A 26,239-nucleotide genomic window follows, 5' to 3' on the forward strand; every position below is an offset into this window, starting at 1 on the left:
CAAGAAGCATCCAGCACCCCTGTGCCCCTTCCTCCTAGAACGGGGTTTCTCAACCCCTAAACTATTGACATTTTGGGATGAATAATTACTTGTTTGGGGACGGAGGAGCGCAGCTATGCTGTGTACTGTAGGATGTTTAGCTGCATTTCTGGCCTCTGCCCACTAGATAGAAGTAACATCTCCCCAGCTGTGACAACCAAAAATGTCTCCAGACATTGCCAAATGTCCCACGAAGGATAAAACTGCCCCTAGGTGAGAACCCCTGTCCTAACAGCAACCATTATCCTGACTTTTGTGATAATCACCCTTCCTCTTGCTTTTTGTTTTGGTTTTAACCATTTACTTGGGGGGGGGGGGGGAGTAAAAGCCACAGAAAGTGCATAAAACATAATGTTCACAAATAACCTGTAATTGCCAACTAGGAAAAAAAAAAAAACAGAACCCTAATATCACCCCAGAAGTTCCCCCATGGGCCCCTTTGCAATCCCAACCCTTTTCCTCTCCCCAAAGGTAATCACTACTGTGACTTTCACAGTAATCACTTCTTTGTGTTTTAAAATAATTTGACCACCCCAGTATGGTACCTCAGTATCAGATTTTTGCTTATCATCTGAACTTTTTACAAGTGGAATCATACTGGACATTAACTTTGTGTCTCACTTCTTTCAGTCAACGTTAAATTAATGAGATCCTTCTACACCAGGGAACAAACAACAGCCCATGGGCCAAACCCTACCTGCCACATATTTTTGTAAATAACATTTCATGGGGACATAGCCACCTCCATTTGTTTATATATTGTATACTGTTAATTTCACACTCCAATAGGCAAGTTGAGTAGTTGTGACAGAGACCCTATGGTCTGCAAAATACTTCTATCTGGCCCTTTACAGAAAAAGTTTGCCAACCCCTGCTCTGGACTCTCGCATGTAACTATACTTCATTCCTTCGCAGTTACAAACACAGCAGTTTACTTACCCATTCTATTACTGACGGACATTTGCGTGATACTGCAGATAGTAAGTACTCTTTCCTTCTGACTCAAGTGCATCCTTTAAAATTTCCTTTATGGAAGGTCTACTGGTGGTAAAGCTTTGTCTGAAAACTTATTCCATCCACTTTCTTGAAAAATGTATTTGCTGAGTGTAAAATTCTAGGTTGCCAGTCGTATTTCCCTCAGTGTTACTCCAATGTCTTTTGGTTTCCACTGTTAAGAACTCTGCTTTCATTTATAACTGTTGCTTCTTTGAAGAGAATCAGTATATTTTCTCTGGCTGCATTAACAATCATCTCTTTTGTGTGCATGCCTGTGTGTGCCTGTGTGTTTGTATTTGTGATGTTCTGCTACAATGTTACAATGTTACATCTGCTATTAGGTTTGCAAGTGAAGATTTTTTTAAATGTAATCTGCTTGGATTCATTAAGTTTTTTGAACCTGTGGATTTGTTTTATCACTAATTCTAGACAGTCTTCAGCCCTTATCCCCTTAAATACTGCCTTTTCCCATTCTCTCTCTTCTTTGTGCTGCTGAGCTTCTACTGGATACTAGATCTTCTTACTTCATCTTTCATCTAAACTTCTGTTTCTTATTTCTCATCTTTTCCTCTTTCACAGCTGCATTCTGGATAACTGTCTTCTAGTCTATTTTCTAGACTTTCTTCAGCTGTGTCTACTTTGTTATTAAACCCAATAGCACACTCAGTATCCAAGCCTATGGGTGCTAGAAACCGGCCACAGTCATCAATAATGCAACCTTAGCAATACCTGATAGGAAAGAAAAATCTTAGGAAACAGAGATTTGGATAAATTTTCAAAGAAAACCCTCACCATCTAAAGCCTTTGCTACTCTCTCTCAATTATTTGGGAACTGAAAAAGTTGGGGGATCAACTTATTTTGGTATTTGTTTCATTTCTTTTGCACTAGATTTTAAGTCTCTTCAGAGAAGGCAATGAGTCTTTTTACCTATTTGCACTTCCTCAGTCTTCAAACAATACCATCAAGAAAGTGAAAAGACAACCCACACAACTGGAGAAAATATTTGCAAATCATATAACTGATAAGGGACTGGTACTTGAATATATTAAAAAGTTTTACTAAACAACAATAAAGACACATAACCCAACTGAACATTGGACAAAGGATGTGAATAGCTATTTCTCCAAAGAAGACATACAAATGGCCAATAATCAAATGACAAAACAGTCAACATCTTCAGTGGACATGGAAATACAAATCAAAAGCACACATAGATATTACTTTGTAGCCACTAACATGGCTATAATCAAAAAGACAGATAATAACAAGTGTTGACAAAGATGAAGAGAAATTAAAATCCTCATACACTGCTGGTGGGAATGTAAAAGGGTGTAGCTGCTTTGGAAAGCAGTCTGGCAGTTACTCAAAAAGTAAACATGGAGGGGCGTCTGGGTGGCTCAGTCAGTTAAGCGCCTGCCTTCGGCTCAGATCATGATTTCAGGGTCCTGGGCTCAAGCCCCACAATCAGGCTCCCTGCTGAGCAGGGAGCCTGATTCTCTCTCTCCCCAAGCTCGTGCTCGCTCTCTCTCTCTCTCAAATAAATAAATAAAAAATCGTAAAAAGTTAAACATGGAGTAATCACATCACCCAACAATTCCACTCTACATATATACCCGAGAGAAGTGAAAATAAAGGCCACAGGCCACACCAACACTGACAGTGTTCACAGCTGCATTATTTATAACAGATGAAAAAGTGGAAATAACCCAAATGCCCACCAGCTAATAAATGGGTAAATCATGGTATATTCATACAACGGAATATTAAAAAAGGAATGAAGTTCTGACACATGCTACAACAAGGATGAACCTTGAAAACATTATGTTAAGCGAAGGAAATCAGTCACAAAGGACCACATGTTGTGGAATTCCATTTAAATGAGATGTCCAGAATAGGCAAATCTTTAGACAGAAAGTAAATCAGCAGTTGCCTAGGGTGGTTGGGGGGTTCATGGGGGACGATTGCCACTGGGTACAGAGTTTCTTTTAGAGGTGATGAAGTGTTTTAAAATTGGTTCTGGTGAAAATTCTGTGAATATACTAAAAGTCATTGAATTGTACATTATAAATGGGTAAATTATATGGCATGTGAATTATATCTCAACAAAGCTGTTAAAACAAACACATGCACACATAAGTACGCACATCAAGTCCTTGCCCCAGTTCTCTCCAGACTCTTAGCTGGTTCTTCTGGGTTTTAGTTCCTTCATATTTCTAAATAATATCCTTATACTGCTATATCTTACACCAATTTCCTATTGACTTCCGAAAATGGCACTGAGGAACAGGATACAATTTTCAACTGGCAGGAAGTGTGGACCTTGCTGAGAAAATGCATAGATGCTAACTGGGGGAAGAGTGTTCTAGAGACGGAGAAACTAGTGCAAAATCCTAAGGCAGGAGGATGCTTGATGTATTCATAAACCAGAACAGGGATCAGTGGCTAAGACGGAATGGGTAAGAAGGGGAGTAGCAAGAGATGAGGTCAGAAAGGGAAAAAGGTCCATATTATATAAGGCTGCAAGGCCACTGAAAGGACTTTGACTTTTATTCTGAATGAAAAGGAGGCAGGGGCGCCTGGGTGGCTCAGTCGTTAAGCGTCTGCCTTCGGCTCAGGTCATGATCCCAGGGTCCTGAGATCAAGCCCCGCATTGGGTTCTCTGCTCCGCGGGAAGCCTGCTTCTCCCTCTCCCACTCCCCCTGCTTGTGTTCCCTCTCTCGCTCTCTCTCTGTCAAATAAATAAATAAAATCTTTAAAAAAAAAAAAAAAGAAAGAAAAGGAGGCAACAAGGGCGAGGGGGTGCTGGTGGTAGTGGTGGTCTGAGAATGAGCAGCACAGACTTACACTTTGAAAGAATCACTCTGACTGTTACGCTGAAGGTCATGGCTGGATGAAGAAAGAGCAATTGAGGGCAAAAGCTCCCAATCAGGGGCATTTTGCTCAGGGGACATCCGGCAATGTCTACAGGTATTTTGGTTGCCACAAATGGGGAGGAGGTGGGGGGGGGGGCGTGGAAGGGGAAGAAGTTGCTAGTGGCATCTAGCAGGTAGAGGTCAGGAATGCTGCTAATTATCCTAAAATGCACAGGACATGCCTCACAACAAAGAATTATCTAGCCCAAAACATCAGTAGTGCTATGGCTGAGAAAACCCGCTTTAGAAGCTGTTGTAATAATCTAGACAAGAAATAACAGTTGCTCAGACCATACTAGCTACAGCGCAGGTGACATGAAGCAGGAAGGGTCTGGATATATTCTGAAGGTAGAACCAACATTTCCTAGTGGACACAAGTCCTTGGCTTCAACAATTAGGAGGAGGGAACTGACATCAACTGAAATGGGGAAGACTGTGGATAAAACCATTTGTGGGGTGGGGAAGCAGCCAGAACTGGAGTTTGAGTATGTTAAGTTTGAGAAGTTGATAGCTGATGACACCCCGAATGAAGATACTGAGTTGGGGGTTCAATACAAGTCTGGAGTTTAGGAGAGATGGTAATGCAGTCATGAGAAATCTGGCAATTGTGACCAAACATCTCAGCCATGGTTTGTTATATCCAGCCATGATTTAATAAATAATTGGTGTCACTAAAAGATGAGAGAGGTCCAGGACTGAACTGCAGGGCCCCAGACATGATAAGGCTGGGAAAAGAGAATCGCAACAGAGATTAAGGAGGAGTGGCAGTGAAGGGGGAAGAAAAGCAGGAGATGATGCGGTCTGGGAAGCCACAGGAAACAAGTGATTCAAGGAGGGGTGAACATCTGTGCCACAGGCGAAGTAAGACGAGGATTAAAAAATGCCCAATGGACTTAGTAACGTGGAAGTCACTGGTGACTTTGGCAAGGGCAGTTTCTGTGGAGCAGTAAGGCAAAGTCTGACTGAAGTGGGTTTAGAAGAGACAGGAGGAAGATTCCCTGTCTTTTGCCCACAAAAGGATAAGTGCTATGGATCATGCCCCTCTACTGTAAACAATGGGAAAACAAAAGATATGAAACTACTCATCACACACTGGACAACAGGCAGCACAGGACTGTCATCCTTGACAGATGGGCAACAAAGGATGTGAGCTCTAGGGCTGCCCCGGCTTTCTGTCAAGAGGCAATTTTTGGACATGGCATAAGGAGGGGAAGTCCCCGCGTGCGCAAGGGTCTTACTGAAATGAAAACGTATGTCCACACAAAGATGTATACACAAATGTTCACAGCAGCCTTGGGTACAGTAGGCAAAAACCAGAAACAACCCAAATGTCCATCACCAGGTGAATGCATAAACAAATTATGGCATACTCATACAACGGCACACTATCCAGAAATGAAATGAACTACTGATAAATGCCACATGGATAAATCTCAGAATCGTGCTGAGAAAAATAAGCCAGGCAGAAAAGAAAATACCTAATCTATATGGAGAGATCAGTGGTTGTCTGGGGCCAGAGAATGAAGTGGGAGGGTGGGACGTGGGGAGGAGCAGAGGACCGACTGGGAAGTGACCCAAGATAATTCTTTGTAATGATGAAAATTTCTTTATCAAGGTTCTTATGATTACAGGTATATACATTGGTCAAAACTCATGGAACTGTACCCTCAAAAATGGGTATATTGTATTATATATAAACTATACCTCAATGAAGTTTATTTAAAAAAAAAATTCTAGGCAGAGTGCTGCTTCTAGTAATGGTGAACTGGCTCATTTCAATAATCTCTCTTGTCAAGAAAACTATAACAAAATATTGGGGGGGGACAGGGGGGATGGCTCAAAGACATTACAGTGGAGCAAAGCAGAGAATTACAGTCCCACTTAGGGATAAGGAAATCCAGAGAAGTGAGTCTGATGTTTGGGGCTCCCCCTCCCCCAACCCCTGCTGAGCATCAACTCTAGAAGAGGCAAAAGAGAGGTAGAACAACTAAGCAGACTATCTGAGACTCGCTCAAGGCATGTTACAAGTTTTTAAAAAGAGAGGATAGGAGAACTGAAATCAATTTGTACAGAAAATTAGAGTTTTGTGGCAAAGGAGAGCAGAAGCTTCAGGAAGTGGAGGTAAATGGGCTCAAGAATTAGTTTTAAAACAATTTTTTGAGTAGGACATAACACACGTGGTACAGTCATGAAAGTACAAAAGAACTACAGTAAAAACCCTCTTCCCCGAGGCGTCTGGGTGGCTCAGTCGTTAAGCATCTGCCTTCTGCTCAGGTCATGATCCCAGGGTCCTGGAATGGAGCCCTGCATCGGGCTCCCTGCTCTGCGGGAAGCCTGCTTCTCCCTCTGCCCCTCCCCCTGCTTGTGTTCCCTCTCTTGCTGTGTCTCTGTCAAATAAATTAAAAAAAAAAATCTTAAAAAAAAACAACAACATAAAAAACCCTCTTCCTCTGTCACTCAGCTCCCTCCCTAGATGCAACTACTCTTACCAGTTTCTTGGGCATTTTTCTGCAGATATTTTAGGTATATATATGTATATGTATATTTTATGTATATAAAATATACACAGAATAGATATTTTGGAGCTACCCTGTGTATATCAACTTCAGCACCACTGATATTTGGTGCCAGATAATTCCGTGTCATTGGGGGCCATCCCTGTGCACCTTAGGATATTAAACAGCTTCACTGGCCTCTATCTACTAGATGCCAAAAGCACCCCCATCCCCAGTTGTGACAACCAAAAATGTCTCCAGACATTGCCAAAATCACCCCCAGTTGAAAACCACTGATGTATACCCAACCACACACACATGCATTTCCTCTCTATATTTTTCTACAAATGCATGCCGTACATGCGGTTTTTCAACTTCCTTTTTTTTTTTTACCCTATAACTGGAGATCATCCATCAGTCGTATAAAGATCTCAAATTTTATTTATATCTTGCTGCCAACAAGTACAGCTATTTATAATGTTCATTATCTTAAGAGCATTCTATTTTTTTAATCTGGGGAGAAAGTATATTATTGCCTTTGATTTCATTAATGACAACTAGGACTAGCCTAAGTATCAAGCCCAAATCCATCCACCTACAAGTATCACTCTTTCTTGATGGCACTATATCCTAATTACTAAAAATATTCAGAGGAAATATTCTACTTTGGAGTTCTATCTCTACAAATAACAATAATAATAAAGATTATAGCAGCTAATACTTATTAAGTACTTACCATAGGTTAGGCAGTGTTCAAAGTACTTTAGTTATAGCAATATATTTAATTTTTACAATCACCTTCTGAGGATGGTACTATTATCTCCCTTTCACCAAGAAGGAAGGGACAGAGATGTTCAGTAATTTACTCAAGGTCACACAAGTAGAGATATCAGAATCAGGATTCAAATCCAGGCAATCTGGCTCTGGTGTTCATCTCTAAGCCATGACACTCCATTACTCTTCAGTCAAAACCTACAAGTCTTATACGATCACGTTTACATTCATATCTGTGTTTCTATTGAGTTTAACTGAAATCTGAATATAAAGATGTTTCTTTTTATAATTAGTAAGGGCTAAGGTCCTTGAGTTTTACTACTGCATATATCCTGCATTTCCTAACATCAGTCCAGGTAGTGTTTTCACAAAACATTTTCCTTACGTTTTTCTTTGGCTAACAAATTAGCATCTTTTATATTAAGGACGATATATCTTTTTATATAGAACTGTTAGGATAGTTCTAATAGTTATCCCACGGATAAGGAAAACTGTCCAAGTTATAGATTCCAACAAGAAGGAATTAGGGAAAATACAAACACAGCACCTTTCTCTTCATGCTTTTGGGCTCAGTCCCATACGCAGCACTGCAATAAATCTTCCCAGAGTTGGATTCACACTATAATTTTACCAATTACCAGCATATCCTGCTAGCTACTTCCTAAGCAGGGATTGTCCCATATAGCTACATATCCTCACGTCTAACTCGGGATCCAGCACACAGCTCAACAAATGTTTGCTGAACTTGGCTACTTTTTAATTTCATTCCACAAAGTTCTTCCTCCTTCAATTTAACAAACATCTTTTGACAGTTTACTACAAGTCAAATATTGTGCACGGGGAACAGAAAGAAATTCCTTATAAAAATGTTTGCAGAATACAACTCAACAACAAAAAAACCCAATTCTCAAAGGGGCAAAGGAATTGAAGACAATTTTCCAAAGACAGAAATAGCCAGCAAGTATATGAAAAGATGTTGAACGTAACTAGTCACTAGGGAAATGCAAATCAAAACCATAATGAGATATCGCCTCACACCCATCAGGATGTCTGCTATCAAAAACAAAACAAAACAAAACAAAACAAAAGCAAACCACATAAAATCAAAAACCCAGAAAATAACAAGTGTTGGCAAGAATATGGAGAAACTGGAAGCCTTGTGTACCATTGGTGTGAATGTAAAATGGTGTAGCCATTATAGAAAATACTATGGCAGTTCCTCAAAAACTTAAAAATAGAATCTCATTACCATGAGATTCAGCAATCCCACTTCTAGATATATACCCCAAAGAACTGAAAGCAGGGACTTGAAGAGACATTTATACATTCATGTCCACAGCAGCATTATTCACAATAGCCAAGGAGTACAACCCAAGTGTCCACTGAAGGATGAATGAGAAACAAAGTGTGGTCTATACATACAATGAAATACTACTGAGCCTTAAAAGGAAGGAAATGGTACAACAAGGATGAACCTTGACAACATTAAGTAAAATAATCCAGACATAAAAGGACAGATACTGTATGATTCCACTTATATGAGGTATCAAGAGTAGTCAAATTCAGAGACCGAAAGTAGAATGGCTGCCAAGGCTTGAAAGAATAGGGAGTTAGTATTTAATGGGGAAAGAGTTTCAGTTTTACAAGATGAAAGGTTTTATGGATGGATGGTGTTGGTGGCTGCACAACAGTGTGAATGTACTTAATGTCACTGTTATGTACACTTAAAAATAGTTAAGACGGTTAACTTTATGTTATATATATATTTTACCACTATTCTTTAAATATCTGTTTGCAGAAGAGCTAACAGTCTAGATTTCATCAATGAATATCCAGCACAATTAACTGAAGTTATGTCCTTGCCTTCCAAAGAGCCATGTAACAAAAACGTCCCTTAACCTCTAAAATTAGACCAAAGACCCGAAAGTTTGAGGCCTACACCATCCATGCCCTTCCCCTCAGCAGTATTACCTGTTAATTTAATATGGAATGCCCAATATTCAATTGTTTCATTTCCAGTTCCCAGGCCTTAGATATACAATTTCTAGTACTGAGCCCTTGTAACAAATTTTACTATATACCTGAGCATTTTGAATTTCTGACATATATTCAAAACACAATAAATTTCACTAGGCAGAATCAGTACCAAAAAGGCTTTTCTATTAAGCCTTTGCTGGCTGCTGGTTTGTGGCCCCACTCGGTATTTCTTGCTTTGTATTTTTTTTTCTTGTTTCATATTTTAAAAACAAGTTTTTAGTCACACTCAAGATCCCTGGAAAGATCACTTTACTATTTGAGGTTGTAAACTGAACGGATTTATCTTGCCATTCTCAAACACTGGGAAAAAAGTGTTTGCTTTTAATGGTGAGAGCACCATTAAAATGTATACAGAAAGTACTATTTATAAGAGCTTCAATCAATTAACTTTCAGATATATTATGCTTACAGTAAAAAGAGTTAATAAAAATGTTTTAAATTAAGACATTATGTCTTCTATAAATCGAATGAATAACAAAGCAAAGGTTTTTCCTACCTGTTGTTTCCTGCCCATGGCAAGTGTTCAGCTCAGCCAGAAGCTGGTTAAAATCATCCTGATGAGCAATCCAGTTATCCTGAAAACACCCAAAAAAGCAATTAAAGGCAAGCCTGTTGTTTACATACACTGGTTGAAGTAAGATATATTTTAGAATTAAGGAAATCTGGTTGTTAATGTGAAATTTTAAATGTTTCATCAAAATATTATGTTACAAATTTGAATGAAGAAATAATATAAATTTGAAATGTAATTTATCTATATTAATATGAAAAATAGGCTTTGGGGTGCTTGGGTGGCTCAGCTGGTTAAGCATCCAACTCTTGATTTCGGCTTGGGTCATGATCTCAGCGTTGTGAGACTGAGCCCCGTGAAGGGCTCCACACACAGCGGGGAGTCTGCTTGAGACTCTCTCTCTCCCTCTGCACCCACCCGCCCTGCCGTGCACACACACACTCTCTTTCTCATAAATAAATAAATCTTTTAAAAAAATTCAAAATTTAAAAAAATTTTTAAAAATGGACTTCTTGGAAGATTAAGTCCTGATTTCAAATGTGGATAACTTATCAACAGTCCACTTATAATCAAATTATCAACAGGCAACCTCTGTGCTAAATATTAAAATAAAGAAAATAAAATTATTATTTTTCTCCCACTATGGGAATATTATGTAGGTCAAAGGGAAAAAAGTAGTGACAGACTTCAGGGCTCTCTTCTTTGCTCCTCTGCACTGAAAATATTTTGCCCAATTCTATTTGCTCGCTCAACCCCAATTTTATAAAACAACACTGAGGAAGGGAGCAGGAAAGACTTCCAAGTTCCCTGGATCAGTGAGCACCCTCGTAAGGTGGTGCTAATACATTCATTATAACAAAAACAATCAGACTTTAAAAGAGAATGGGTATCTCCAAAACAATCTGAACCAATGGGAAGCAAGGTATCAATGTAGGAATTTGCCTCATACACACTTTTTAAGAATGCTGAAGGTTAAGGCATATTAAATAGGTTTACTGGGCAAAGCTTCTCCTAAAAAATTAAGTGTATCCATACATCTATCTCTGAAAGCATCAGTATGTAAGGGGAAATGTGAATAAATTCAACCACTGAATACCAACAGTCAGAAACAGATAACTGGACAGATAAAGGTCACCACTTTCTTGCAGAAAAAACTTAGGTTCTTTCTGAAACTAAATACCACCAACTTTTAATAACATAAGCAAATATCAGAACACAGGTAAAGATGAAAATGCCTTTCTGTACTGAAATGAGTACAAAATTATAAATATTCCATAAAAAGAATATTTTTTTCAAAGTTTAGCAATAAAACAAATTTGGATCTCTTAGACACAAGCAAGTAAAGAATCCCATAAGGACAACAAGGCAAGGTGAAGGCATGTGATGTGATGAAGAGCCCACTTAGTTATGGGCTCTTTAGTTAACCACACCATGGAGGATACACACTTGAATAGTTGAAAACTGATCAATTTGATTGGATTAAAGTGTTTATATTTATAAAAAAGCAAATTGTGCAAAGAAAACCCCCAATAGACACACTGTTGCTCACTTCATTATTGATCGTAGCTCCAAGTCCCAGGTGGTTATTTTTAACTTGAACTTTAATATGATCTGTGGCTCCTTGCTCCTGAGCCCCTAAACCCTGTGGAGATCAACAAAAGAGAGTTAGCATTTTTATCAAGTATCAAGACAGATCGCATCTTTCCTCCTTTATCAACCATTCGATTAATTATTAAATATCCAGGAGTGAGGCACTATCCTTACCCTCAAAGAGGACACAGTCTAATGGATTCTTATGAAGTATGTCTGTAATACCAATACACTCATAACAATGAATGCTACTTCTTCAATCTGACACTCACTTCATGGCCCATGTAAACACTACCGAGAACAGGCCTTTCTGTGATGCTCAAAATCAGAGCACTACCACCAAACTAATGGAAGCCCATTAGAGATATTACAACTCTATGGCTCTCTCCATTAAATAATTTTATAAAACAACACTGAGAAAGTGGGGAGAGGAGACCAAGTCCCCTTCATCAATTAACACTCATGTGTAAGGTGTCCCAGAGAAGTTGGGACTGAAGAAACTAAAGGTAACCAGGGTCGCTAAGAGAAAATAAGATGATATAAAAGAGACAGACCTCACAGGACCTTGGAAATTATGGTAGGAATTTGGATTTAATTTTTTAAAACAATGGGAAACCACTGAACTTCTATGCAAGGGAATGCCACAATCTAATTTCTGTACTTTAAAAAGGTACTGTGGCTGTTGTTTGGCAAACGGCCCAGCGGTAGAAGAGGAGGGAGGGAAGCAGCTGTGAGGCTGCAGCAGTGATCAGGGCAAGAGATGAGGATGGTGTGTGGCCCAGGATGGGGCCCTGCGGGGAGAGGAGTAATGACTGGGGAGGCAAGAAGTGAGAGACGTACAGGAACCAGGCAGGCCCATTTGCAAAAACAGGGAAGACTTGAGAAGGAAAAGACTGGCGGGGGTGGGGGAGGGTGGTGGGTGGATCAAGAGTTTTATAACAAAAATGATAAACCTGAGATGCTTACTCAAGTAGAAATGCCAAGCAGTCTGGTGAATTTACAACTGTGGAGCTCAGAGGACATTTCTGGACCAGATGTAGAAAAGTCCTCAGAATTCAGACAATTCCAAGCATGGTCTAGAATGAAAGAGCTCACCTGAGCAGAGTACAGAAAAAGCCTGGGGCTGAACCCTGAGGAGCTCCAAAGCACAAAAGCCTGGAGGAGGAAGAGCCAGCAACACATTTAGGAGTGGCCAGTGAGGGAGAAGGAAAAAACAGAGAGGAGGGCAGTATTGTAGAAGCCGAGACAGAAGTACTTCAAGAATAGTCAATTATGTCCAATGCTGCTAAGGGACTGAGTAACGTGAGAACAAAAAAGGATCCACTGGATTTGTCAACAAGGTCATTAAAGACCCTCACAAGAACCATTTAAATACAAAGGTATCAGTAGAAATTCTATTTCAGTTGGGAATAAATGGAGTGTGAGGAAAATGAAAAAATGTGTATTCTAAGCTATAAAGGGCAACAAAATATTACTCTTAACAATATAAAACAATGATGGTTAAGTATGATTCTAAGTGCAGCTAATTAAAAGGTACAATTTATGAAAGACGCCAATCACAGCAGTTTAAATTATAAAGAGAATTGACATCTATGTTCAATTCTAACTTTATCATTACAATTTAGTTATTTCTCCAGAATCACTTATTGATCTAAAACATAAATTTCTCCCAGTCTCCGAAGAAAGATGCATCCTCCTGATTTGCCTTTTTGCATGGCTCCAATTTCTTTTGCTCTTCTCCAACGTACCTTTCCTTTAGACCACCCCATCTTCTCTAGCATCCTCTGGCCAAATTTGGAATCGTCATTGCTCCACGCAGTGTTTCTTGGATCCACAGCCCACTTCTGCTTCCGCCGCCCTAGAAGTGACAAAGTATTTCATCAGCAATTTATCTTTCAAACCTGGAAAATACAACACAAATACACACAAAACCTACTACATACACATATACTTGCAAAAAATGTGACAAACAATACGTTTTATTAGCTACAGATATTGGATTCAGCATTCAACGGAATATCATCAGATTGGATCACTTACCCTGGTTTTCCCAATAACTGTATATTCTCAATATACAAATTGGCCTTAGAATAACAATGTTCCCTCCATATGTGACAAACAGAAATACATGATAAGCCATCAGCTGGCCTTCAGCACTCAGCGAAAGGCAGCATCTGAAAGCACCTGTCAACATGGGTGTCACCACCACCACGAGCAGCAACCACTGCAGCTTTCTTTGCCAGACAGCACGTACCAAATGCTATCCGTGCACTGTATTCAGTTTGCACAGGGACCCAATGAGGATGGATATTTTGATCTCCATTTTTCAGATGAGGAAATCTGAGGCTTAGACAAAGAAATGTGCCTAATGCCCCCAAGCAAAAATCAGAGCCTCCATACAAAGCAAGGTTCAGGTGACGTCAAAGCTTATATTCTTAATCCAGTCATTATGATCTTGGGGACAGTCAACTGTACCCTCCACACACATCATCTATAGATATTCATGATACCATCCCTTGTCATTAAAATGCCCTAAAGCCACATGATCCCTTTTCTGAACTTCCAGTATAAATTATCTGCTTTTTTTCTGGCATTTAACTCAACATTCTTCTGTATTGTGGCTATTTATATCCATCTCTGATGTTTTCTATTAGACCATCATCAACTTATGGCTCATATTTGTGTGTTATTCTTTTTTATGTTTCATTGCAAGAAGTAGAAAACACTGTACTCATAGCAGGCGCTATGTGTATGGGTGTATGAGTGAAATGGAGAGGAGAAAGCAAAAAAGGAGACAAGAGGAAAGGAAGATAGGAAGGAACATATTTAAGGGAACTGCTTTGAATCTCTTAAGTATTTTTTAAATGCATATCAATAACTGACCATTAGGAACTCAAATTTGTCACTGTAGGTTTTTTTTTTAAGATTTTATTTATCGAGAGAGAGCATGAGAGAGAGAGGCACTCCAGGATCATGACCTGAGCCAAAGGCAGATGCTTAACCGACTGAGCCGCCAGGTGCCCCTATCGCTGTAGTTTTAAGGAAAATTACTGCACAGATACAGAACCTCAAAAGTTCACAGCACAAGAACATGAAGCCCCAAAGTAAATTGTGGAATTTGCAGGTCAAGTGTCATTATTACTCACCTACTGCAGCAACCAAAGCACAGTATGTCACTATCAACAACAGCCTGGTAACTTAGTCTGTCCATTCTTTCTCCCTTCCTTCCTTCCTCCCTCCTTCCCTCCCTCTCTCCCTCCCTCTTTTCCTACCTCCCTCTCTCCCTTCTTTCTTTAAGAAAGGCAGACAGCCATGTGCAGCAACCCCATTTAGATGTGTCTGGAGTCTTAAAAGCTTGACTACCCCACATCCTCCTACAAATGGACCTTGAGAGCTTGTTTGGAGGTTCTAGCAGGGGAGCACAGCTACTCTTATACCCTTGACCAAAGAAAGGCCCTCTTTATCCCTCCTCTATTGGGGAAGGTCGTCCTCTTCCACCTAGCATACAGCTTCGACCTAGCACACGGCTTAGGGAGGGACACACATGGAGCAGTGAGGAAGGGGACACCGATCTAGCCAGCCGGATCAGCCCAATCAACCCTGGTGATCAATAGGGTAACAGATGTCACAGCTGGATCATCTTCACAAAATAATTTAAAAGTAACACAACTTCCAGTCAGAGGGCTCACTGTATTACATGTAAAATCAATAGAGACCCAAACTATACACATCCTAGCAAAAATAAGTGAACCTTTTACAAGCATGTAGAAAAAGGCTACTTATGAAGCAAAACAAATCTATAGTTTTACAGGAGAAGGGTAACCTAAAAATGCTAACCATGACTAAGTTACTACTTTACCTATCTTAGCAAATATACAGCATAATGTTGCCTCTGCTAATGAACAACATGCCAGATATGAGCCTCGTTAACCAGTGTTCTCTCTGTGAAGCTGCTTACTGGTGTGTGTCAGAATTCATGTCTCTACTCAGTAGTGCTTGCCAGGGTGTTCTGAATGGGGCTTACACAAAGGGGACATTTTTCAGAATAAATGAGGCCACCCTTTGCAATAAGAACTCCAACAGTTTATGTTACATATGTTTATACAGCAGACTAGAGTGCTTATACCAAACATCCCAAAGGTCAGTTCCTCTTCCCTGCAGAAATGTCAGGTATCCTCAACCAATGGGGTAGGACAGGGTTTCCCAAAGAGGACATTAAATGGGGGGGGGGGGGCGGAGGGGGCGCTTCCCATTAAAATAAAAAAGGGCAATAATGGGTGAAACAAAATTCAATAGTGTTCCATATTAGAGACTTTCCCAGAATGGTTAATACGCAGATGTGTAGATCCTCTAGGGCAAAGCAGGCATGCCATGTTTCCCAAATTTATTTGCTCAGAACCCTACTTCCTTGAAACACTCTCGGGCTCTAGTGCTAGAGAAGTTTCCAGGTTTGGGAAATCGGGGAAGGAAAAGACTGTCACCAGTCTGCTCATACTGGATCAACATTTACATGTGCTTTGTTATTTTTTTTTTTAATTTATTATTATTTTTTATTACTATGTTCAAGTGCTTTGATATTCTTATTCCGCAGTTACTCTGTGCTTAGACGTCAGCTTTGCTAACCCTATGTGCAGAACAGAACATAGTAGTCCTCACTGCTATCCTTCAAAAGGCTTGCTTACAAGGTTGGCACCTTGGCTGGGAACTTGGGTTTCAGGACGGTTCCCAGCATTCTCAGAATTCATGAAGGGCTCATCATGCCTGTTTATACAAACAGTATGGTTTATACTGAATACCTGGCTTTCCTTCTGGGAGTCTGGAATTTTGGTACATGCCAAGCAGAGCCTGCCTACATGACCAGCCCCCAGTAAACATGACACCAGTTCCTAACAAACTTCCCTGGTTTGCAACACTTCACAAGCGTTGTCACAACTCATACTGGGGTAATTAAGCGTGTCCTGTGTGACTCCACTGAGGGAGGACTCTGGAAGCTTGTGTCTGGTTTCCCTTGGACTTAGCTCCATGTATCTTTTCCATTTGCTGATTTTTTAGCTGTAATAAATCTTAGCCATGAGTACTACTTTCTGCTGAGTCCTATGTCCTGAATCCAAGCAAATCACTGAATCTGGGATGGTCTTGGGGATGCCTGACACTATGTGGAACAGCAGTGTGAGAGTAGAGCACCCTGAATCTGCAGAATCACTGCTTAGTCCCTCTAGCAGGGACTCCTATTTGAAGATCTAACTGTAGTTGATTCCATCAGGACACTTTCGGGATAACCCCAATAAACAACCCTCCATATAACAGCTTTAAGAGACTTCACTTTTCAATCACTCCATGCCTAATACCACCTGGCTTACGCCAGGATTCAGCTTACTCTGAAAGGTGTGTTGAGTTCCAAGAGTCAGGGACAGAAGTTTTGTCTTTTTTTTCTTTTTCAAAGGACACTTTGAGATATTCCATGTATTCCTTTTAAAAATTCAAGACATATTCAAAATTAAAGAAACTGCAGTATAAAATCTTAATGCAATGAGCATTAAAATCCATTAACTATAGTGTGATTTGACTACACATATGATGATTGAAGTATCAAAAATTGATCTCAAAAAGGAAAGAAATCTATGAAAAAAGTAATAACTTGAGGGGCGCCTGGGTGGCTCAGGGGTTGAGTGTCTGCCTTCGGCTCAGGTCATGATCCCAGGGTCCTGGGATCGAGCCCTGCATCGGGTTCCCTGCTCAGCGCGAAGCCTGCTTCTCCCTCTCCCACTCCCCCTTCTTGTGTTCCCTCTCTCGCTGTGTCTCTCTCCGCCAAATAAATAAAATCTTAAAAAAAAAAAAAAGTAATAACTTGATAAAAATCCGGGTCTAAAACTCCAAATGATGTAATGACTGGGAAGTGAGATCAATAAATTAAATTCTTGTCTTACACAGGGGGAGGTTTATGTAAGCTAGATTTCTTGTCTTGCATAAGGAAGTCCCAAGAAAATAACACTTGATATCACAGAAATACTAAATAAAAATATTTTTGAGAAACAAAAAGGAAAACTACTAGATTTTAAAAATAGGATAAGTGCCTATGGTAAAAATAAAATAAAATATAGTCCATATGGCAAGGGAAAATAGAGGAAACAGCATGCTTAATGAATTGAAAATGTTCACTAATGTTAAGTGGGGGAGAAAACAAAACTGTACCTACAGAATTACCCCAATTTTATAAACTATCAGAAAAAATAATTGCTAGGCACTGAAATTATGAGACTAGGACTTTTCTTTGCTCCTATTTTCTTCCTTCTAAAATAAGAACACCAGTCCTGGGGTGCTTGGGTGGCTCAGTCGGTTGAGCATCTGACTCTTGGTTTTGGCTCAGGTCATGATTTCAGGGTCCAGAGATATTGCTCCATACTCGGCAGGGAGTCTGCTTGAGATTCTCTCCCTCTCCCTCTGCCTAACCACCCCACCCAACCCTGCGCTCTCTCTCTCTCTCTCTCAATAAATAAATCTTTAAAAAAATAAGAACACCAGTCCTAAATATCTAATCACAAGGGATGCCGAAGACATAAACTTAGCAAGTTATTTTAAAAGACAACACAAAGTATCAATATTATCATGGCAAAGATTTGAAAATTTGGAGTCAGGGTAGGGAGAGAAGAACTGAAAATATTCTCTGAAATCATGCAATTTGAATTACTGATATCTACAAACAGCATTTCACACCTGTATAAAAGGCATTTCATACTCTGAAATGTTTTCATGTTCACCATCTCACTGATTTTTAAGCCAACCTAGTAATGAAGATAATAAAAGAAGTTTTTTAATAGCCCCGCAGAAATTGATCATGGAAAGAGACATAAATGAATAGCAGAGCCAGGGCCAATGTGCATGCTGAATTAAGCATACATCAGAGAAATTAAAACCAGAAGAGATTCTAGCAGCCCTAGTTTCACAAATGAAGAAACAGAGCCCATATAGTCACAGTCTAAAACATATACTTTTCTATAAGTCCCTATTAAAAAACAATAGGAAACTGCTGGCCCAGTGACAAAAAGGTAAAGACACAGTGATAACTAGATCAATTTGTCACTTTCTAGCTCAACGACTCGGGGCAAATTATTTTCCTCTGAACCTGGATTTCAGCCCCCGTAAAATTGGAACGGTGCCTTACCCCTTGCGTTTGTGCTCCCTTTCTCCCACCTACTTAGATAAGAGAAGGCTGACAGCATTTATTTCATAGAATCCCTGTGTGGTTGCTATTGGCCTGTTAAACAAGCCGTTTCTGTTCTTGCTCACTATACACTTCAAAAAGTCACGGGCCGGCTTTTCATGACAAAGCACGAGTGCCACCTAGTGGCAGGCATAGCTACAGATACCGCTCAGAAGTCAAATCGCCTCTCCCGAGCGAGGGAATTAATGAACTTCATAAAGTGAAGATAAATGTCAAAGGCAAAAAGCAGGGCGCGGCGTTGCAGCCAACACTTCTGTCATGCAAGAATGTTAACAATTTCAACTAAGTCCAAACCGTCAGTCTTACTTAGACTCACTCATTAGTCCTGCATTCCCTAAAAAAGGTTAACTTCTTGTGTTTGATGCTTCTAAACCCCTTGCTTTCCTTTCTCTGGATTCAATAAATCTTCGAGAACGGGATTTCACTGCCTGAACAGATTCTGCTGGCCCAACCGCCTCTTTTTAACCAGAAGAAGCTGAGGCCCGGCGAAGTGAAAGAACAGCTCAGGGTTTGCCCGGTCCGCGTCCTGGCTCCCATTTGAACCCACCGCGTGCGTGCCCAGACCTGAGCGTAAGGACAAGAGTCCCACGTTTACACTCGCAGTCTCTTTCACTAGTAGACCGGTAGCTAACTTCTGGGGAAGGCTGGGCTGGGAAATCTCCGCGGCAGACAGGGCGAGCCGAACCGGGCTTCCCCGTCCCCCGGTATCCCCCGCCCCGTTGAGCGCCGGCGACCCGCACCCCGCGCCACTCGGTCCGGCCGGGCGCGTCACCTGGAACCTTCACCCTCGCGCCCTCCACTCACGCTCAGCCAGCATCGACATGTCGAGAGCCTGGGGCGCCGCGAGTCTCCGGACCTGAGCGGTGGCGGCTACCGAGCAACCGGCTCGCGAAGAAGCTAGAACCACGGGACTCGCAAACCAGGTGGACAGCAGCGGCCAGGGCGCGTGCTGGTGACGTTAGTGAGGTGCGACCGGCCCTGGACCACGTGGCGGCGAGGGGGCGGGACGCGGACGTTCTGGGGGCGGGGCGAAGAAGTTCCGGGAGGTGAGGGAGCGCGGACGCCCCGGGGGAAGAGGTCGGAGGTTTCCGGAACTAAAGCCGGTGGAGAGAAGGGTATGGGTTCATTCGCTTGAGCAAGTGCCTGTGCTAAATGATTGGTTATACGTAAACCCTTTCTAAGAGTGGCTGCCACAGGGCAACCGCTCAGTAGGGTTACCTGTATCATTCTCAGTATTGATTACTAAATGCCAAGCATGGTGCTTTCTGGAAATAAAACATGAACTCTGCCTTCGGTTAGCTCACAGTCTCATGAGGAAAGAGACATGTAAACAACAGCCCTTAGGGCCGTCAGCGTTTTAAAACGGTGTGTATGAGGAGTTTGAGAAACTCACCTGGAGGGGAAGACCTTGCACTATGGTGCCCTACCCCCTGAGATAGAGCAATAGGTAAAGTAGATACATATCTATCTATGGGATCCCAAATTAAGAAGATAACTAAATGTGGCAAAAATTTTCTCTAACATGATATCTTCGACAAGACTAAGTTGTTTTGTTTCTTCTTTTATAACGTGCACTCTGGAACTTTGCCTTTATCGTAATCATCTCTCTATCCATACCAACACCTAGCAAAATGATTTGAGTATGGTATGGGCTCTATAGCCATCTGTGAATTTTAACTGAAGTGTCTCAGTCTCCAGGGGAGTTCTAATGAAATTCTGGCAGTGAGAATCTTGGACAGATAGGAAGGACATCTTGCTCAGGTGACTGACTCTCCAGTGAACTTCAGGTGATAGTATAGATAGAAGTCTTAGCCCCCACAAGTAGAACATAAAGGAAGCAGCCAGGTGCCACGAAACGCCGTGTAAAGGACTAGATTCCTGTTCTAGATGAATTTGCCCTTTAACGAGGAGTCTAGACAAACAAGGTTAGCTTCTCTAGTTTCATAAAAATCAGAAAAAGACAAAAGAATAGTTACCGCTATTAGTGAATACCCGGGAGCTGGGCGGAGTGAGGAGATGCAAAATTAATGGAATTTTTATAGCTAAGTCAGGGAGCCCATAAATTGTGCCACGGAGAACAGGATTAAAGTAGGGAGTTGGACTTGCAAAAAATTAGAAAGGCAGGATGACCCAAGTCTTTGGATAACTAGCTGATCTGTCCGATGAGACAAGAGAAAATAGAAGGTGTGGACAATAGTGAATTGAAAAGAAAGTCAAAATTTTCAAGCACCACATTTGTTGGTATATGATTGTAGGAAGACGGTTTTGTCTCTTGGATGGTCAGAAAGATTGAGACAAGTTTGCAACACTGTTGCCATCTCCAGGTGATAGATGGTCAGAACTAAACTGAGATTGTTAAGTGTGGCAGTGAATGGCAAGGAATGGTTGTGCCTTGTAATTTGGTGAGCTGCCTTTCCTGGAAATGTTCAGTCAGAGGCCACACAGGAATCCTATAGAAGGTATTCTGCATTTGGGTGAATGCAGGATAGACTAATGGTGTCCTAGGTTTTTTCCAACTCCAGCATTTCTTGTGCCTATGAAAAATCTATGAAGATTATCTACTGTCAAGTGTGGGATTTTAGAAAAATGTGTAGAATTCTATTTATATGTTTTAAGTTGTCAGCCTGGGAATGAATACTGTGCTTTTAAAAATAAGGTGATTCAGTATAAGACATTCAGTCTTATTCCTCAGTCTCTTTCTTGGCAGACCCTCTCAGAGTAGTGCTTCTCAACCTTTAATGTGCGTGTGAATCATCTGAGGATCTTATTAAGATGCAGTTTCTGGTTCAGCAGGTCTGGGATAGGGCCAGAAATTCTGCATTTCTAACAAGCTTCCAAGGATGTGGGTGCTGATGATCTACAGACCTTAACTTTGCGCAGCAGGCCATCAAACAACCAAAGGTATAAATGAACTCGGGATTAAAATATACTTTTTTCTTTTTTTCAAGAAAAGTTCTGTATGAAGAACACCTTTAGTTAAGGTTGACAGATGCTTTCAATATACTTCAAAGACCTGAACCTAGAAGGTTCAGAGATCTGACTTGGGTCTGACCTAGTCCCCTGCTTTCAGGCAAGCAAAGACCAAGATCAGAGACAGATGATTGCTACTTTTCTTTAGCTCTGGCAAATCACAATCAATCCCCCTCCCCCCACCACTCCACATACATACAATTATAAAAGCTAGTTACACATTCTGTACAATTGCAAAAAGGAATTCTTATATGTTGTACTACGTCTTTATACTATATGTCAGATACAGCACTAAAATTTTTATCTATAAAAGAAATAGAACTGAATCTTGCCAGTTAAACTTGGCTCATTCCTAAGAGGCACCAGGCCAATACAATGCAGGAACAAAAAAAAGCAGAAAACATAATAGAGTCTAAATTCTGCTACTGGCTTGCAGTGTGATCTTGGACAAGTCATTCACCCCTTTTGATATCACTCATCCAATCTATGAAAAAAGGATGATCACTGAAATTATTTCCAGGTCTGAAAGACTCTCATAAAATTAATCAGAAAATCATAAGTCAGTGATATGAGCATTAAAGGGAATATAATATAATATTTAAGAGCTTGGATTCTGAAGCCAGACTTCCTGGGTTCAAATTTTAGCTCTGTCACTTACTAGCTTTGGTAACCTGCTGTGTATTTTGGGCAGATTACTTTACCTCCCCCTTCTTCTATTAAGAGGAATAATGAGATGATACATGTCAAGTGCTTAAAATGGCATCTGGCACATAGAAAGCACTCAATACAGTACTCAATAAAGCACTGTTATAATTTTAAAGGAAACAGAGGTTAGAATGATTATTTCAACAGATATTTATTGTTTCAGACAGTGTGCTCACTGCTGGAGTTACAAAGGTGAACAAAACATCATGACCCCTATCCTCATTGAGTTTGCAGAGAAGACAGACATTAATCACATACATAAATATAAAATTAGACCTGAGATAAATGCTGGAGAGAAAAAGACATGAGGCTAGGACAGAATATAAGAGGGGAGTTAACTCAGGAGAATTCAAGAAATCTCCCACAAGGAAGTGAGAAGTCTACAGCACGTAGGAGGCCAAAGGCGCAATTGTCCTCTCCAAACTGAACCCAGAGAGTCTGGAACTTGAACAAACCGGGGAGACTAACATCCGTAAGCAGTCAGTGGCCAATGTCTTCATCATCTGTGACCACTTGTACACCGTCAGCAGCTACTCATCACCTGACACCACTCTCAGCTTTGCTTATGCCACAGGCCCGGGGCACAGCAAGGCCCTGACTGTCCCACTCAAGAACCGTACAGCAGCATCGTTGACTATGACCTGCTGGAGAAGAAGCTCTGTGCCTGGGACAACTTCAACATGGTCACCTATGACATCAGGCTGTCCAAGATGTGAAAACCCTCTCATGTCAGGAAAGGCACCAGGAGATGATGCTTAGGGCTCCTGAGGGGAGAGCCAGCCAGCCAAAGTCCATGCAGCTTTTCTCTGCTTTTTAAGCTTTCATTATTAATCCAGAAATATGTGCATCATCACCATATCTGACTGTGTGGAACTAGCAATTGGGGGATTTAGACAGTTTCACAATAGATATTCTTTTCTTCTGTCAGCTTTTAAAGGGCTATTTAACCAAAATAGTTCAAGTTTTCTGGTGATGCTGGGCAAAAGCTATAATGCATAGTAGTCTCTTCATGAAACCCACAAGGCTTTTTATAAAAGGCCCTCACTGGCTAAAGAGGGTATGTTTGGGGGATAAGAGTTTGGGCAAAACAGCTTGCCCCATGTGGCATCCAGTGCCATTCCCTGGATTCCATGGGTCATTCTCTGGATTCCAGGGTCTTTCCCAACATTCCATGTTGCATGGTTACCATAAGCCACAATAAAAAGCAGCACTTCTAGAAGAAGAGGAACAGCTCTCTAGCCAGTACTGAACATATGTATAGTTGGCTTCTAATGCTTTACGTAGTGTCCAGGGGGTATTACATAACCTTTGCCCTGTAAAATAAAGTGATCTTATATACCATCCTTGGGAAAAAAAAAAAAAAAGGAAGTGAGAAGTGAATTGAAACATAGCCTATTCCAGGACTTGATATGGCTGAATGCAGAGCAAGGTAAAGTAAGGCTACAGAACTGAGTAAGAGGCCAGTTCTTATAAGGCCTTGTGGGTCACAGTAAGGATTTGGGTCTTTGTCTCAAGAGCTATGGGAAGCCACTGAAGAATTTTTAAGTAGGGGAGTAACACACATTATAGTTTCTAAAAGGTCCCTATGGCTGCTGTATGGAAAGAACAGATTGAAGGGGGAAAGGTGTTTATAGAGAGTCCAATTAGCAGGCAATTGTAGTTAAGGTGAGAAATGAAGGTGGTTGGCAAAGTGATGATTAGTTGTTGGATTCAAGAGACTTTTAGAAGGTAAGGTCAATAGGAATTGATGATAACCTGAATATTTGGGAGTTGAGAGAAAGTTGTCAAGAATAATCTCAAAATTTCTATAACTGAAACAGTGGTATTTGGAGGTAGGAATAAAGCTCAGTTTTAGACATGATATGATTGAGGTGTCTTTGAGTATGAGCATCATCAGTTAGACATAGGGGTCTAGAACTCAGGGGACAGGTTTGGGCTAGAGATGAAAACTGGGAATCATGGGGCGCCTGGGTGGTTCAGTCGGCTAAGTGTCTGCCTTCAGCTCAGGTCATGGTCTCAGGATCCTGGGATTGAGCCCCGCATTGGGCTCCCCACTTAGCGGGGAGTCTGCTTTTCCCTCTCCTTCTGCCCCTCCCCCTTGCTCATGCTCTCTCTCTCTTTCAGTAAATAAAATCTTAAAAAAAAAAAATTGGGAATCATGCAAATATAGATGTTAAATAAAGCCATGGACAGTGATGTGCGCACCCAGAAGGAGTGTGGTGAGAACAGCAGAAGGCCAGGCTTTGAGGAAGTCTAACATTTAATAGCCAGAAGAGAAGAATGAGGGATCTTAGGAGAGATGGAAGGAACTGCTTCAGAGGTAAGAGAAAAAGCAGGGGGGAAATATTTCAGAGAATGATGAAGTGGTCAACAATGTTGAAAGCAGCCAGAGATCAAGTATCAATACTGACGATTCTATGTAGCAGTGAACCAATGTCATTGCTTCTGAAAGTCTCCTTTGGAGACGAGGTGATTAAAAAAAAAAAAATAATAAAGGAAAGAGTAGGAAGAGGGAATTTAGAGTCCTGCAAAACAAAAGAGGTTTTGAAAAAATCAAGGAACACGTATTTCCTTCCCTAGTTTCCTCCTCCACACACACCAAAAGGAGAACTACCATTTTAAAGGGCACTTTGCCACACTGAGAGCAAGTGGCAGTCCTGAAGTAGGAGTCTTAAAAACTACCCCTTAGCCAAGAGCCTGTCCATGAAATTAATAAACAAAAATAGTCTTCATCTATACAAGGCTTCTATAAGAAGAAAACAGAAAGCGAGAATGGAAACATTTCAGGTGATGAAAATCTACCCCTGCAAAAACAACCAAAAACAGAAGAAAACTATAGGTAATACTCCACATCAAATTAATTATTTGGTGATGTGGAAGGGACAAAACCTTGAATCAGAAATTCCAACTAACAGAAACAGACAAAAAAAAAAAAAACAGGAAGAAATAAAATGAGAGTTGATTGAACACAGGAAAGAAATGGAAAACAGCAAAACCATATCAGAAATGAGGACAAAATTACAAGGTGGCCAGAGGAATATATTCAAATTAAAAGTTAAGAAAATATATTGAAAAAAACTAACCAAATAACTAAGAATGAAAATGAGATAAAGAAAGAAGTTTAATAACAGGGTCAGCTGTTGAAATGGAAGAGAGAAGGGGCGCCTGGGTGGTTCAGTCAGCTGAGCTTCTGATGCTTGGTTTCAGCTCCGGTTGTGATCTCAGGGGTCATGGAATCGAGCCCCACATCAGGCTCCCACTCAGTGGGCAGTCTGCTTGAGATTCTCTTCCTCTCCTCCTGCCCCTCCCCTTCTTGCACATGCTCTCACATGAGTGTGTACATGTGTGCTCTCTTAAAATAAATAAATCTTAAAAAAAAACAAAAAAACAATGGAGGAGAGGCAAAGAAGATCCAACAGAGATATATAAAATTGGAGTTCCTGAAGAAGAAAAACGTAATAATAGAACAGAATTAACATTTACAACTATTACCCAAGAAAATTTCCCAGAAATAAGAGGATCTGATTCTACATATTTTATTTTTTTTAAATTTTTTTTATTGTTATGTTAATCCCCATACATTACATCATTAGTTTTAGATATAGTGTTCCATGATTCATTGTTTGTGCATAACACCCAGTGCTCCATGCAGAACGTGCCCTCCCCAATACCCATCACCAGGCTAACCCATCCTCCCACCCCCCTCCCCTCTAGAACTCTCAGTTTGTTTTTCAGAGTCCATCATCTCTCATGGTTCTTCTCCCCCTCCGATTTCCCCCCCTTCATTCTTCCCCTCCTGCTACATTCTTCTTCTTCTTTTTTTCTTTCTTAACATATATTGCATTATTTGTTTCAGAGGTACAGATCTGAGATTCAACAGTCTTGCACAGTTCACAGCGCTTACCAGAGCACATACCCTCCCCAGTGTCCATCACCCAGTCACCCCATCCCTCCCACCCCACCCCCCACTCCAGCAACCCTCAGTTT

General features: G+C 40.8%; 1 protein-coding gene and 1 long non-coding RNA gene across 3 annotated transcripts in view; one reads left to right on the forward strand and one right to left on the reverse strand.

Moving 5' to 3' along the window:
* PINX1 (PIN2 (TERF1) interacting telomerase inhibitor 1) overlaps positions 1 to 19,520 on the reverse strand; it is a 93,630-nt gene extending 74,110 nt beyond the window's left edge. The window contains exons 1-4 of one of the 2 annotated variants that reach the window (XM_032389076.1): positions 19,382 to 19,520; positions 13,104 to 13,213; positions 11,315 to 11,407; positions 9,751 to 9,829 (exon numbers count right to left, since the gene is read on the reverse strand). In XM_032389076.1, the coding sequence (XP_032244967.1) occupies positions 9,751 to 9,829; positions 11,315 to 11,407; positions 13,104 to 13,213; positions 19,382 to 19,400 (301 nt within the window). In that variant the 5' untranslated portion in view covers positions 19,401 to 19,520. Of the gene's footprint in view, positions 1 to 9,750; positions 9,830 to 11,314; positions 11,408 to 13,103; positions 13,214 to 19,349 lie in introns of both variants that reach the window. The other variant, XM_032389077.1, reaches the window with a different exon arrangement.
* Positions 19,521 to 19,606: 86 nt separating this feature from the next.
* LOC116622672 overlaps positions 19,607 to 26,239 on the forward strand; it is a 24,918-nt gene continuing 18,285 nt past the window's right edge. The window contains exon 1 of the long non-coding RNA XR_004297603.1: positions 19,607 to 19,692. This is a non-coding gene — a long non-coding RNA (uncharacterized LOC116622672). The remainder of the gene's footprint in view (positions 19,693 to 26,239) is intronic.

This window comes from Phoca vitulina, unplaced genomic scaffold (assembly GCF_004348235.1).
Source record: "Phoca vitulina isolate PV1807 unplaced genomic scaffold, GSC_HSeal_1.0 scaffold53, whole genome shotgun sequence".
Lineage (NCBI taxonomy): Eukaryota > Metazoa > Chordata > Mammalia > Carnivora > Phocidae > Phoca > Phoca vitulina.